This window comes from Ascaphus truei, unplaced genomic scaffold (genome assembly GCF_040206685.1).
Source record: "Ascaphus truei isolate aAscTru1 unplaced genomic scaffold, aAscTru1.hap1 HAP1_SCAFFOLD_1709, whole genome shotgun sequence".
Taxonomy (NCBI): Eukaryota; Metazoa; Chordata; class Amphibia; order Anura; family Ascaphidae; genus Ascaphus; species Ascaphus truei.
The window spans coordinates 28,977-44,600 of record NW_027454605.1 but is presented as its reverse complement, the minus strand read 5'-3'; the positions used below and the strand labels follow the sequence as shown (position 1 = coordinate 44,600).

At 56.0% G+C, this 15,624-nt stretch overlaps 1 protein-coding gene across 4 annotated transcripts in view; it reads right to left on the bottom strand.

Moving 5' to 3' along the window:
- The window catches only part of NCOA6 (nuclear receptor coactivator 6), a 57,540-nt gene that overhangs the window by 24,731 nt on the left and 17,185 nt on the right, over positions 1-15,624 (bottom strand). For 3 of the 4 annotated variants that reach the window (XM_075581930.1, XM_075581929.1, XM_075581931.1), the window contains 7 exons: positions 15,154-15,399; positions 13,328-13,483; positions 11,079-11,201; positions 9,533-9,661; positions 7,549-8,343; positions 3,576-3,722; positions 1,251-2,307 (listed from right to left, as the gene is read on the bottom strand). In XM_075581930.1, the coding sequence (XP_075438045.1) occupies positions 1,251-2,307; positions 3,576-3,722; positions 7,549-8,343; positions 9,533-9,661; positions 11,079-11,201; positions 13,328-13,483; positions 15,154-15,364 (2,618 nt within the window). In that variant the 5' untranslated portion in view covers positions 15,365-15,399. The remainder of the gene's footprint in view (positions 1-1,250; positions 2,308-3,575; positions 3,723-7,548; positions 8,344-9,532; positions 9,662-11,078; positions 11,202-13,327; positions 13,484-15,153; positions 15,400-15,624) is intronic. The other variant, XM_075581932.1, reaches the window with a different exon arrangement.

The following is a 15,624-nucleotide window of genomic DNA, read 5'->3' as shown; positions in this document are numbered from 1 at the left end:
CCGTACGCCTATTCACCATGCGCCCGCCATTCTCTCCGTGAGCGAGTGCTCGGTACAAACCCGTACGCCTATTCACCATGCGCCCGCCATTCTCTCCGTGAGCGAGTGCTCGGTACAAACCCGTACGGCTATTCACCATGCGCCCGCCATTCTCTCCGTGAGCGAGTGCTCGTTACAAACCCGTACGCCTATTCACCATGCGCCGCCATTCTCTCCGTGAGCGAGTGCTCGGTACAAACCCGTACGCCTATTCACCATGCGCCCGCCATTCTCTCCGTGAGCGAGTGCTCGGTACAAACCCGTACGCCTATTCACCATGCGCCGCCATTCTCTCTGTGAGCGAGTGCTCGGTACAAACCCGTACGCCTATTCACCATGCGTCGCCATTCTCTCCATGAGCGAGTGCTCGGTACAAACCCGTACGCCTATTCACCATGCGCCCGCCATTCTCTCCGTGAGCGAGTGCTCGGTATAAACCCGTACGCCTATTCACCATGCGTCGCCATTCTCTCCGTGAGCGAGTGCTCGGTACAAACCCGTACGCCTATTCACCATGCGTCCGCCATTCTCTCCGTGAGCGAGTGCTCGGTACAAACCCGTACGCCTATTCACCATGCGTCCGCCATTCTCTCCGTGAGCGAGTGCTCGGTACAAACCCGTACGCCTATTCACCATGCCTGCACTCACCCCGTGCTCATGCCTAATAAGGGCCCACACACACAATAAGGGGACTAAGGGCCTGCACTCACCCCCCTCCCCCGCTCAATAAGGGTCCGCACTCCCCCCCCCGCTCACAAGCACAATAAGGATCTGCATTCACCCCCCCTCTCGCACGCACAATAAGGACCCGCACTCGCATGCACAGTAAGGGCCCGCACTCGCATGCACAGTAAGGGCCCGCACTCGCATGCACAGTAAGGGCCCGCACTCGCATGCACAGTAAGGGCCCGCACTCGCATGCACAGTAAGGGCCCGCACTCGCATGCACAGTAAGGGCCCGCACTCGCATGCACAGTAAGGGCCCGCACTCACCCCCCCTCTCGCACGCACAATAAGGACCTGCACTCGCATGCACAATAAGGGCCTGCACTCAGCCCCTGCTCTCACGCACAATAAGGACCTGCACTCGCATGCACAGTAAGGGCCCGCACTCACCCCCTGCTCACATGCACAATAAGGGCCTGCACTCGCCCCTTATTGTGTGACATGTGAGCTGCACCTCGCACCTTCCCAGGTCCCCCGGCACCCACCTCTGCTGCTCGTCCACTTGCTGGGCGCTTTTCTTCTTCCTTGGCGGCTTCTTCTTCTTGGGCTTGCTGGCGCTGTTACCTTGCTTGCTGTTGACCCCGAAGTGCCCGGCCGAGATGTCGCTCTGAAGCAGGTTGACCAGTAGCGGGCTGGTCAACGTGACATCTTTGTTGATGGCGAAGGCCGGGTTCTGCCCGCACATCTGGCTCCCGTTGCCGGCCTGGGAGAACGGGGAGCTGTAGGGCAGGCCGTGCCCGGCAAAGTGGGACCCGGGGCCACCGTTCCCTGGCATACCCTGCAGGTGCTGCTGTACCATGTTGCCAGCTTGTTGCATGGAGAGCTCGGGCAGCATGCCACCCAAATCATTGCTGGCTTGGGTGGCACTGTCACCATGTTGCTGCTGTAGGTGTTGCCCGGACCCCGCCGGTCTGAGGACCTGCCCTTGCATGCCCACACCCTGCAAGGGGTTGCTGCTTATTACCCCCTGCTGTGGCATTGCCTGCCCGGCCAACTGCACCATGTTGGGGGTAGGTCCCCTTAGCTGGCTGGGTCCTGCCATGATGCCCGCCGGATTCTGGGCGCCGAATCCTTGCTTGCCTCCCTGCATCATCTGCTCCATCATGGCTTGGCCTTGGGATGACATCATCTGGTTGTGCGGCGACATCATCTGCTGCCCCTGCGGAGGAATCATCTGCTTGGGCGGCGTCATCCGCTGAGGGGCGGGGCCCAGGCTCTGCCCCTGCGCTGCCCCCATCATCTGCCCCTGGGGCATGAGCTGGTTCCGCGAGAGTACTAGCTGGCTCTGAGTGTTCAGCGGGGCCTGCCCCTGAATGTTCCCCATCTGCCCTTGGGACGATATGATCTGCTGGTGCATGCCCAGCAGCTGGGACGGCGCCCCCTGCTGGGACGGCCCGTGCATGTTACCCATGTTCACCTGGATGACGCCGCCGGCTCCCGCCTGCTGGCTGCTCAGGTTCCCGTGGAGGCCCATCAGATTGGTCTGCATGAGATTAGGGCCGCCGTGGAGCTGACCGTGAGACGGCCCGTTAACCGGACCACCTGCAGGAAAATAATAGGGCTATTACTGCGTATATACGGGCCGGTTCCCCGCAAACATACACCCCCCCCCCCCAAGATTCTCGGGGTATCCGGTAGGAAGGCAGGGGAGGGGTTGCAGCAGATTTAGCAGAGAGTAAAGTGATTCTGGCAGCAGCGTCTAGGATAGATTGTAGGGGAGACCGGCGCCCACGATTGTAAGCTCTTCGGGGGAGGGTCTCCGGAACGTCACGTGTATTACTGCCGTAGAGTGTTGTGTACGTGGAGGGCGCTGTACTACTAAAGGGGGAGAGGACCTTTTGCGGGCAGCTCTGCTGGGAGAAGGGGGGGGGGGGTAGGAGATCAGAAGAACGAAGGGTAAAAGAGAGAGAGAGAGAGAGAGAGAGAGGGGGAGGTTTACCACCTGGGTACTGGTCCTACAGACGTGCCGAGCCAGGTCACGGGTTGGCATTAGCACAAAGATGCCCATGGAATCACCATATACCTAAGAAGGGAAGCTTCAGCCGGCCCAAGCTTTTACCAGAACCATGCAACCAGAACCAGGGGTTATGGGGACGGATTTCCTGCTCCATCCCAGGCCCTTTTCCTCCTTGCTCAGCACTGCAGCCAAGACGCCTCTCTCCCTCAAACCCACTATATGTTCTTGAGTAGGGACAGTTGTTAATGGGTTAAAGGGTCAGTCCCATGTAGGGGCAAAGTGACCTAATGACAGGGGCGTGTTTAATGGGTTAAAAAGTCTGTCCAACGTAGGAGCAAAGGGATCTAGTGACCGGGATGTGTTAATGGGTTAAAGGGTCAGTGCCACGTAGCAGCAAAGTGACCTAATGACAGGGACGTGTTTAATGGGTTAAAGGGTTAGTCCCATGTAGGAGCAAAGGGACCTAATGACAGGGACGTGTTTAATGGGTCAGTCCCACGTAGGAGCAAAGTGACCTAATGACAGGGACGTGTTTAATGGGTTAAAGGGTTAGTCCCACGTAGGGGCAAAGTGACCTAATGACAGGGACGTGTTTAATGGGTTAAAGGGTTAGTCCCACGTAGGGGCAAAGTGACCTAATGACAAGGACGTGTTTAATGGGTTAAAGGGTCAGTCCCACGTAGGGGCAAAGTGACCTAATGACAGGGACGTGTTTAATGGGCTAAATGTTCAGTCCCACGTAGGGGCAAAGTGACCTAATGACAGGGACGTGTTTAATGGGCTAAATGTTCAGTCCGTCCTTGGACCAAAGTGACCTAATGACCCTGGAGACACCTATCCAGTTGATGAATACCTGTTGCCTGCCCACTGACACTTGCTTGTTGCTGGGGAGCTCCGCCGTTCGATGGCGATCCTGCCGCAGTGGGCGGGGCCTGGCCTTGCAGGAAATTTGCATTTCCCTGCCCCGCTGCGAAACCGGGTGGGGCGCGTTTGGGGACCCCTGAACCACAGTGAAGACAAAACACCGTCACAGCGAGTATGGAGGGGGGCAGACACGCGTACAAGGGGCGGGGGGCAGGCACGCGTACAGGGGGGCGTGGGGCAGACGCGCGTACAAGGGGCGGGGGGCAGGCACGCGTACAGGGGGCGTGGGGCAGACGCGCGTACAAGGGGCGGGGGGCAGGCGCGCGTACAGGGGGCGTGGGGCAGACGCGCGTACAAGGGGCGGGGGGCAGGCACGCGTACAGGGGGCGGGGGGCAGACACGCGTACAAGGGGCGGGGGGCAGGCGCGCGTACAGGGGGCGTGGGGCAGACACGCGTACAAGGGGCGTGGGGCAGGCACGCGTACAAGGGGCGTGGGGCAGACACGCGTACAAGGGGCGTGGGGCAGGCACGCGTACAAGGGGCGTGGGGCAGGCGCGCGTACAAGGGGCGTGGGGCAGACACGCATACAAGGGGCGTGGGGCTGATTGTTATAGTCATGTTTCCAGGCCAGTGATTCCCTAAAGGGGGTTCGGGAACCGTTAGGGGTTTGTGAAGGACAATGGCGGCTCCCAGGCAGTATAGCGGGGTCTTGAGCCCGTGTGGGTCTACGACCTTAGTAAGACCCCAAACTGCACCTTAGCGTGGGGGGTATCGCTGTCACAGCAGGAGCTTCCCACAATGCTTTGCACCCACAGCAGCAAGGCATTGTGGGACGTGACTGTGGAAAGTGACAGCGATACCCCCCCATGCTGCCTGCACACACTGAGGCACAGTTTGGGGGGATTATTAAGCGTGTGTTCCCCGCACGAGCTCAGGACACCACACTGCCTGGGACCGCTCACACAGTCTGATAGCGACAGTCTGAGGGGTCGCTGATAAGATTCAGTCATTAGGGGTTCGGGGGCTGATATTTTCTAGCAGCGGGAGCACAGGGTAATAAGGGTTCGGGGACGCAGCTGTACACACTAGACAAGGGGTGGGGCAACTCCAGTCCTCAAGGGCCACCAACCGGTCAGGTTTCCAGGATACCCCCACTTCAGTACAGGTGCTGGTCATTGACTGAGCCATGTGCTGAAGCAGGGATACACTGAAAACCTGACCTGTTGGTAGGTCTCGTGGACTGGAGTTGCGCAACCCCGCACGAGACAGACAACGGTGCAGCTTCCCAGAGTCATCCATTAACACTGAAAGCTTTAATATACTATACTACGAGAGAGAGAGAGAGAGAGAGAGAGAGAGAGAGAGAGAGAGAGAGAGAGAGAGAGAGAGAGAGAGAGAGACAGAGACAGAGAGACAGAGAGAGACAACGGTGCAGCTTCCCAGAGTCATCCATTAACACTGAAAGCTTTAATATACTATACTGTACTACGAGAGAGAGAGAGAGAGAGAGAGAGAGAGAGAGAGAGAGAGAGAGAGAGAGAGAGAGAGAGAGAGAGAGAAAGAACGTCCCATAGTGTAAAACAGTAAATTTAATCAATAAAACAGAGACAGAGAGACAGACAGAGAGACAGAGAGAGAGAGAGAAAGAACGTCCCATAGTGTAAAACAGTAAATTTAATCAATAAAACAGAGACAGAGAGACAGACAGAGAGAGAGAGAGAGAGAGAGAGAGAGAGAGAGAGAGAGAGAGAGAGAGAGAGAGAGAGAGAGAGAGAGAGAGAGAGAGAGAGAGAACGTCCCATAGTGTAAAACAGTAAATTTAATCAATAAAACAGAGACAGAGAGACAGACAGAGAGAGAGAGAGAGAGAGAGAGAAAGAACGTCCCATAGTGTAAAACAGTAAATTTAATCAATAAAACAGAGAGGACAGGGGGATTACGGACACTCACAAAAGTACAAGATAAAAAGGCAGTTTGTGATATAATCACCACCAGCAAAGCAACAGCGTCAACTGATGTGTTCCAGGACGCTGTTGCTTTGCTGGTGGTGATTATATCACAAACTGCCTTTTTATCTTGTACTTTTGTGAGTGTCCTTAATCCCCTTGTCCTCTCTTTATTATTGATTAAATGTCCTGTTTTACACTATGGGACGTGCGCTCTCTGTTCTTCTCTTTCTATAGTTTCCTGCTGGAATTGGTTATTCCTTCTGAGAGCAGCCGTCTATCCCTGAGCATCATTTTGTTCTATATCTGAACTTTTATTGGACTTGTACTAAGGGTTGGACTTTCTTCTATTTTTTTGTCCTTTTTTCCTTATTTGTTATATGTAACTATTATTATTAGCACGTTTTTTCATTTCTCATTTTTTTATTACTTTTTTTCACATTCATGGTTTTTTATATTGCTAGATTGTTAATTATATTATAATTCTTATCAATATTATACACAATATTTGCACTGTTATATATATATATCACTTTGTTTCACGAGTGGCGCTACTGATATATCTCTCTCTCTCATATATATATATATCTCAACTGTAAATATTACTGTATGTTCATTTGCATGTCTTAGACAGGTCTGCAACCCTGTCTTTCCCCATTGTCACCCAGCTTACAGCACTTCCACTGCAGCAAGGGATTCTGGGAAATGACATGCAAATGAGCACACAGTGTCACTTTTTGTCTCAAGCTCATATTACACAAGCCAATCCTCAAGCCAATGCATGCTGTTTTAAAGCCAGCTTTTAGACAGAGGCTGGGATGAGATGCAAAGCCATTAGACCCACTCACATACATGTTTCAACCTTGATGGGTATCATCAGTGCGAGGCTGGTCTTAATGGCAAGCAGGTTTGAGACTAGACTAGGTAATCACCACTGTCGTTAAGGTTATGGTGGGTAAAAAAAGTGACAAAAACCCTCCACAGTAAAGCATAAAGCCACTGTAAATATTACTGTATGTTCATTTGCATGTCTTAGACAGGTCTGCAACCCTGTCTTTCCCCATTGTCACCCAGCTTACAGCACTTCCACTGCAGCAAGGGATTCTGGGAAATGACATGCAAATGAGCACTAATATATATATATATATATATATATATATATATATATATATATATATATATATATATATATATATATTCCGCTGCCTTAATCTTTCTTACTCGTTCGCTGCCGGGCGGGGCCGGCGCAGAGCGCGGTGCGGTTAACAACTAAACCCCTTCATCCTATGTGTGGCTTATATTTTATTACACCCCCTAGTGGCTCCAAAAGTACTGAGACTGTGCCCGATTTCTAAGATTTCCAGTGAGAGAGGGCACAAGAAATGGGAGAAAGGCCTTCACTGAAAAAGTAGTGGGTCCATGGAACAGCTTCCAAGCAGAGGTGGGGGGAGGGGAGAGAGTTTGACAAAGTACAGGAATTGAAAGGGTACTTGGGATAGACATGAGGGGACCCTGAATATGGGAATGACCAAGAGATGGGACGAAACCTGAGGCTTCAGCGCAGGCAGGGAGAGGGGGCAGACTGGGTGATCCTTACACACGGAAGGCAGTCACACACTTCCTCAGCATAGATACACTATCCCAGCACCATGCTCTATAGCGAAGTTTCCAAGTTTAAACCACTCTCGGGGGAAACAAAATGGCTGCCAAAATCGCAGGCCAACAGGAAAGTTGCATCATCGCTTGCGGCTCCCTATTTGGACGGCCATTTAAATCCCCTTTACAAGCCAGGAAGTAATCCTGGTAACTTCACCAGTATCTCGCGACGGGTCCCCGGAGCCCGAAATAGAATGGTTAGTTAGCTAGGGGCTGAATCAGATTGTAAGCTCTATGGGTTAGGGATTCCCGCCTGGTTTTAGGGCTGCTGCATGCATTGTGATTCAGTGCCCATGTATCCCCTTCCTTAAGGCGCTGCGTACACCCTCGGCGAGATGCGGTGATATATATATACATACCGCCGTGCATCCCCTGTGGCCCCTGCATCATGAAGTTGCCGGGGCCGCTGCCTTGCACCATCATGGCCCCGCGGTTGGGGGAGCTGACCGGCTGCTGCTGGTATCCCTGGGCCATGGCGCTGCCCTGCCCTGGCCGGACTCCCATCTGCTGCTGAGCTTGGCTCACGGTGGGGGAGGAGGCCGGCGAGCCTTGCTGGAAGGAGGAGGAAGGAGAGGAGGCAGGGGACTTGCTGGCCAGGTGAGGCTGCTGCAGTGGGACGGAGACCCGCGTCCCCCCGCCGCCCTGCATGGTCTTCATCGGCTGGGCGCCGAACTGGCTTGGGTTGCCCATTGGAGGGAAGTTTGAGTGAGCTTGGGAGGTCTGCTGGCTTCCGAACGGGTACGGCGGCGGAGGGTGGGACGGTGTTTGCACTGTGGATAGCGAGGGTCTTGAAGGGAACTGCTGCTGCTGTTGCATGGATCCCGCCATCGGGGCCTTCTTCCACCCTTGGTTGGAAGCCACTGTCCCGATGCCTCCCTGAGCCGGTGGAGGCTGGAGGGCTCCCGACGCCAGCTGGTTCCATCCCAAGGGCACGGGGACTTGGGACGGCCCAGCAAAGGATGGGCGCAGGCCCTGCGAGACCACCTGCGCATGCTGGGGGAGCCGGGCCTGCTGTTGGAACTGCTGGAAGTTGGCCGGGTTCATGGGCCTGTTGGCAGCGACCGTCTGCATGGGATGGAGCTGGGCCGCCAGGGAACCCGAGGGGTGACCTTGCTGCTGGACCGCTAGGCCGGACAGCAACGGGTCCATGGCATCTGGCGGGAAGCAGATAAAAAACGGACACATGGAGAACGACAGCATCTTCCCAACACCCTCTCCCTGCCATCACTACAACCGCCATTACAGACCAGCGCACGTTCCCTGCTGCTAACTTCTCGTACCACATCCACATCTTCCCCCCCACAGGACCATACCATCACTCTCCCTTCCCTTGTGATTCATTGGAAAAAGAAACCCATGATTAGCAAAGCTCTGCACACTACAGCAATTTCATCTGACCCCAACAGGTATCAATATCCTCAACCTGCATTTCCCCCACAACCAATATGGCTACTAGAAATGGGAATGACATTATTTTTAGATTGTAAACACCCCTTGGCAAGGCCCTCTTTTACTTACTGTGCCAGTGTCCATCATTTGTACTGCGCTGTGGCCTGTACTGTTGGCTCGTTACAAATAAATTGAGAATAATCAGGACCCCCGCCTAGTTTTCCCAACGCTAACAAAATAATCTCCAGCTGTTATTTCCGCTTCCTTCCTGTTTCACCGTTTACCGATCTTCGAGGTGTGTTTAATCTGTGCGCTAATTCTGCCGCTTCTCGTACGTCGCGGTCCTACCTACAATTCAAGAGGTTCCTTGCAACCCAGGGCCCCCAATAAATTCTTCGCCTGCTAAACACGGAGACACCACCTCCGCTGACCTTGAAGGGCTGTGCAATGTTTGTTCTCCGCAAACAAAAGGGGAGAAAGTCTTTGTTTTTCATCAGTTCTTACTTTAAAGCAGCAATCCCCCCCCCCTAACTAACCACGCTTTTTTTTTTTTTTAAGATTGGATTGGAACCGGGCGTCCGCAAGAACAGAACAGCGCCATTTCCAGCTCCGGTGACTCCTCGCTTCCCTAGACACTGGTCACGTTACCCGTGTTACTAGGGGGAACTGCTCCTTTTAAAGAGAAGTGGATCTGTAAGATTGTGGCACTCCCTGTCCCCCCCCGTCACCCGTCTCCCCCTCCCCATCACCCGTCTTCTCACTCCCCATCACCCCCACCCCCATCAACCGTCTTCCCGTCTCCATCACCCGTGTCACCCCCCGGCCCCGTCTCCCACGCCCCCATCACCCGTCTGTCACTGCTATGATTTTATCATTACTGTCTTCTCCCGCCCTGGCCTTCCTATTGCATAATCCCGCTCCTCCTCCCTTTTGAGAGGGCTCCTTTTCCTGTACCTTGCTGGGAGGGGGGTCTTGGGGTCCTGGGTTGCAGTTCGGCGATGGCCCCCGCGGACATCATGGCGGAAGAGACGTGACCGCCCTGGGACAGCATAGCAGACGCAGGGTTGTTCATCCTGATGAGGCCTGAAGGACGCAAGCAAAGCCCGTTAATGGCGGTCAGAGGGTAAAACAAGCTAGGGGGGGGGGGGCCACTCCAGTCCTCAAGGGCCACCAACAGGACACCTTTTCAGGATATCCCTGCTTCAGCACTAGTGACACAATCAGTCCCAGCTTCAGCACAGTTGGCTCAGTCATCAGTCCCAGTCCTGGGAATTTTTTTGTCCCAGTATTTATTCAGAGACAGACAGAAAGCCATTTTCATCATACATAAGTCTTGGCAGCAGATCTCCGTTATGAGCAGAGAACTACAGTCATGATGGGATCCGTTCAAGTTCTTCGTAGTTCTAAGTTCGGTACCCACAGGATAAACCACTTGCACCTTCTCCCAGGAAACCCGGACCTGCCCAAATATAATAGTCCTTTCCCAATTATAATGGTCTTTTCCAGCTGTGCTTTTTATCAGTATGTCTGTTACCCCGTGTCATACCACCCTGCCCCCGTGTCGTACCACCCTGCCCCCGTGTCGTACCACCCTGCCCCCGTGTCGTACCACCCTGCCCCCGTGTCGTACCACCCTGCCCCCGTGTCGTACCACCCTGCCCCCGTGTCGTACCACCCTGCCCCCGTGTCGTACCACCCTGCCCCCGTGTCGTACCACCCTGCCCCCGTGTCGTACCACCCTGCCCCCGTGTCGTACCACCCTGCCCCCGTGTCGTACCACCCTGCCCCCGTGTCGTACCACCCTGCCCCCGTGTCGTACCACCCTGCCCCCGTGTCGTACCACCCTGCCCCCGTGTCGTACCACCCTGCCCCCGTGTCGTACCACCCTGCCCACTTGTCGTACCACCCTGCCCACCTGTCGTACCACCCTGCCCACCTGTTGTACCACCCTGCCCACCTGTCGTACCACCCTGTGTTGCCCATTGGAGGGGTGCCGCCCGGGCCTAGGTTGCCCATTGGAGGGGTGCCGCCCGGGCCTAGGTTACCCATTGGGACGGAAATTAGAGTGAGCTTGGGGGTGGGGTAAGGAGAAGGGGGCAACGTGATGTTCTGGGGAGGAAGGAGGGGGGCTCCCGAGATCCTTTTGCCATCGAACGCTCTGCTGCTTTCTCTGAAGCTGCGGTCCTGAGCCAGATGTTACGACATATCACAGTATCACGATAGGATTACCCAACCGATTCTGCATGTGACACAGCCGCATCTGCTGCACAGGCCATTATACCATGAAGTTATATTGCGATCTCTCATATATATATACACATACATACATACATACATACATACATATATATCCTACATCATCGCAGCACCGAGCCCGACGGAAACCCCCCCACGTTGGATGCTACAAGCAGTAGTAGTAGTACAATGCACCCCTCCCAGTAACTCGGGCTGCTTCCTTCCCATCGGATGCGACTCCCGACAGGTTGCTAGGCTCACTTACCTGCTCCTACTTGCATGGGGAAGCCGGCGTCCATTCGCATGGCGTTATTCGGGGCCATCGGCCCGTTCATCCGCACCTCCTGCCCTCGGGCTTGGGCCACTGCCAGGTTGATAGAACCTTCCCCTGGAACGAGATATGGCGGGGAGAGGGGAGAGGGACATTGGAAAGGAGGAACGCCAGGTTTGTAGGTTGGGGGGGGGGGGGGGGAAGGATCGTCACTCGGCAGGTGAGAGATCAGACTACAAGGCTGCAGTCTCATACAGGCGGCCCGGTCTATTTCTAAGGGGTTCTCTGAATGGGGTTAGTGTTTGTCATCAATCATGGGGTCTCTTTCTCCTTATCCCAACCTGTCCTTGTCAGAGACCTAATAATAATAATAATAATGATAATAATAATGGGAGGGGGGGGGGGCTTTGCTTGTCCAAAGTCTTGTTGAACACTGTGATATCAGACAGAAGGGAGCAGCCAGAGCAAAGGAAACCGCCTCGCGGGTCTCAGCTCCCAGTGTTCTCACACACTGACTGTAACCAATCATTCTGGGATCATGTGTGGCAGGTGAGGAAAAAAAACACCCGACATCAATCCCCCAGACGTGACCCCCTTAACCATGTCACTGCCATTAGTACACTGTGACCCTAGGAGGGACTGACCCCTTAACCATGTCACTGCCATTAGTACACTGGGGCCCTAGGAGGGACTGACCCCTTAACCATGTCACTGCCATTAGTACACTGTGTCCCTAGGAGGGACTGACCCCTTAACCATGTCACTGCCATTAGTACACTGTGACCCTAGGAGGGACTGACCCCTTAACCATGTCACTGCCATTAGTACACTGTGGCCCTAGGAGGGACTGACCCCTTAACCATGTCACTGCCATTAGTACACTGTGTCCCTAGGAGGGACTGACCCCTTAACCATGTCACTGCCATTAGTACACTGTGACCCTAGGAGGGACTGACCCCTTAACCATGTCACTGCCATTAGTACACTGTGGCCCTAGGAGGGACTGGCCCCGTAACCATGTCACTGCCATTAGTATACTGTGTCCCTAGGAGGGACTGACCCCTTAAACATGTCACTGCCATTAGTACACTGTGGCCCTAGGAGGGACTGACCCCTTAACCATGTCACTGCCATTAGTACACTGTGGCCCTAGGAGGGACTGACCCCTTAACCATGTCACTGCCATTAGTACACTGTGACCCTAGGAGGGACTGATTCCTTAACCATGTCACTGCTATTAGTACACTGGGGCCCTAGGAGGGACTGACCCCTTAACCATGTCACTGCCATTAGTACACTGTGACCCTAGGAGGGACTGACCCCTTAACCATGTCACTGCCATTAGTACACTGACCCTAGGAGGGACTGACCCCTTAACCATGTCACTGCCATTAGTACACTGTGACCCTAGGAGGTACTGACCCCTTAACCATGTCACTGCGGCCCTGGGAGCTGTGTGTTCTAGGCCCTCTCCGAGAGTAGGAGCTGTGTGTTCTAGGCCCTCTCCGAGGGTAGGAGCTGTGTGTTCTAGGCCCTCTCCTAGAGTAGGAGCTGTGTGTTCTAGGCCCTCTCCGAGAGTAGGTGCTGTGTGATCTAGGCCCGCTCCGAGAGTAGGTGCTGTGTGATCTAGGCCCGCTCCGAGAGTAGGAGCTGTGTGTTCTAGGCCCTCTCCGAGAGTAGGAGCTGTGTTCTAGGCCCTCTCCGAGAGTAGGAGCTGTGTTTGTTCTAGGCCCTCTCCGAGAGTAGGAGCTGTGTTCTAGGCCCTCTCCGAGAGTAGGAGCTGTGTTTTCTAGTCACTTTCCGATGGAGTAGGAGTGGTGTGTTCTAGGCCCTCTCTGAGAGTAGGAGCTGTGTGTTCTAGGCCCTCTCCAAGAGTAGGAGCTGTGTGATCTAGGCCCTCTCCGAGAGTAGGAGCTGTGTGATCTAGGCCCTCTCCGAGAGTAGGAGCTGTGTGATCTAGGCCCTCTCCGAGAGTAGGAGCTGTGTGATCTAGGCCCTCTCCGAGAGTAGGAGCTGTGTGTTCTAGGCCCTCTCCGAGAGTAGGAGCTGTGTGTTCTAGGCCCTCTCTGAGAGTAGGAGCTGTGTGTTCTAGGCCCTCTCCGAGAGTAGGAGCTGTGTGTTCTAGGCCCTCTCCGAGAGTAGGAGCTGTGTGTTCTAGGCCCTCTCCGAGAGTAGGAGCTGGGTGTTCTAGGCCCTCTCCGAGAGTAGGAGCGGTGTGTTCTCAGCAATCTCAGCCCTCGCACCTTGGATCTGGACAGACAGAATTCCCAGGTCCCGCAGCTGTTGGTTGTTGCTCTGAGCGAGTAGCCGGAGACGTTCCGCAGCCTCTCGCGGGATGGTGAATGTGACCCTCACGCTGTTCCATGGCTCCACTTTCTGCACCTTCAGCTGGCTGGAGCCTACAGCAGATACAAACAGTGGCTCAGTGGTAATAACACAGCCTTTGAAGTGGTTGACCCCAGTTTTAGCTCGGTGTGACCTTGACATAAGTCACTGTCACCCTGTGGCTCAGATCCATACATTGTGTATTTAATACAATCTTAGCCAGCTCATAAACCCAGATGGGCCTCAAACATATGGCAGTAACATAGAAGCCCGATACACGCTCAATGAGACATTTAGTTCCTGCCTATATTTTCTTCTAGTTTGTTTGGGCAGCAAGTTTAATCTTTTGGCTAAAAAAACGTTAGGCCTGTCACAGTGTGATATGGAAGCTTCTCAGAGCGCGGGGGAGGAGAGAGAGAGAGGGGGCTGGCGCGCGCAGGGGGAGAAGAGAGAGAGGGGGCGCGCGCGTGCAGGGGGAGAAGAGAGAGAGGGGGCGCGCAGGGGGAGAAGAGAGAGAGGGGGCGCGCAGGGGGAGAAGAGAGAGAGGGGGGCGCGCAGGGGGAGAAGAGAGAGAGGGGGCGCGCAGGGGGAGAAGAGAGAGAGGGGGGCGCGCAGGGGGAGAAGAGAGAGAGGGGGGCGCGCAGGGGGAGAAGAGAGAGAGGGGGGCGCGCAGGGGGAGAAGAGAGAGAGGGGGGCGCGCAGGGGGAGAAGAGAGAGAGGGGGGGCGCGCAGGGGGAGAAGAGAGAGAGGGGGGCGCGCAGGGGGAGAAGAGAGAGAGGGGGGCGCGCAGGGGGAGAAGAGAGAGAGGGGGGCGCGCAGGGGGAGAAGAGAGAGAGGGGGGCGCGCAGGGGGAGAAGAGAGAGGGGGGCGCACGCGCGCGCAGGGGGAGAAGAGAGAGGGGGTGCACGCGCGCGCAGGGGGAAAGAGAGGGGGCGGGCGCGCGCAGGGGGAGAAGAGAGAGAGGGGGGCGGGCGCGCGCAGGGGGAGAAAGAGAGGGGGCGGGCGCGCGCAGGGGGAGAAGAGAGAGAGGGGGCGCGCGCGCGCAGGGGGAGAGGAGAGAGAGGGGGGGCGGGCGTGCACAGGGGGAGAAGAGAGAGAGGGGGCGGGCGTGCGCAGGGGGAGAAGAGAGAGAGGGGGCGGGCGCGCGCAGGGGGAGAAGAGAGAGGGGGCAGGCGCGCGCAGGGGGAGAAGAGAGAGAGGGGGCGGGCGCGCGCAGGGGGAGAAGAGAGAGGGGGCGCGCGCGATCAGGGGGAGAAGAGAGAGAGGGGGCAGGCGCGCGCAGGGGGAGAAGAGAGAGAGGGGGCGGGCGCGCGCAGGGGGAGAAGAGAGAGGGGGCGCGCGCGCGCGCAGGGGGAGAAGAGAGGGGGCGGGCGCGCGCAGGGGGAGAAGAGAGAGGGGGCGGGCGCGCGCAGGGGGAGAAGAGAGAGAGGGGGGCGGGCGCGCGCAGGGGGAGAAGAGAGAGAGGGGGCGCGCGCAGGGGGAGAAGAGAGAGAGGGGGCACGCGCGCGCAGGGGGAGAAGAGAGAGAGGGGGCACGCGCGCGCAGGGGGAGAAGAGAGAGCGAGAGTGGGGCGCCGGGGGAGGAAAGAGAGCGCTGTATAAGAATTGATATCACCACATGCTTTGAAATACATTGTGCAAGTGAAAGGCTACGAGAGAGAAGCACCAAGTAACGTAACTCGTGCAGTGCGGCTCTGCAATGTGTCGCAGGCACTCCCATCCCTGAAGGGGTTAACAGGTCATACCCATGCTAATGAGGCCGGGGACGCCCTGCATGATCTTGTCCAGCTTCAGCGCGCAGTCTGTGTCCCCAATGTCCCCTTTAAAAGCCAAGAAGATGGTGGAATCGTCCCCCTCCTCCTCCTCCACCCCAGAGTCGCCGCCCACTTCCGGGCGGAGCGCGGCGGAGGAGCGCGGGCGCGGCTCTTCCGGGTCGGGGAGGTCGTCGGAGACCATGGCTGGGCGGCTGGAACGGCTCTGCGCTCGGGAGACTGAGAGAAAGGCCCCATCAGATGAAACCTTGCCAGAGGCAGCTGCCCCCATCCCAAGGGGCGGCCAACTCCAGTCCTCAAGGGCCACCAACAGGTCAGGTTTTCAGGATATCCCTGCTTCGACTGAGCCACTGATTAAGCCACCTGTGCTGAAGCAGCGACTGATTCCGAAAAACCTGACCTGTTGGTAGCCCCTGAGGACTGAAGCTGGCCGCCCCTGCCCTA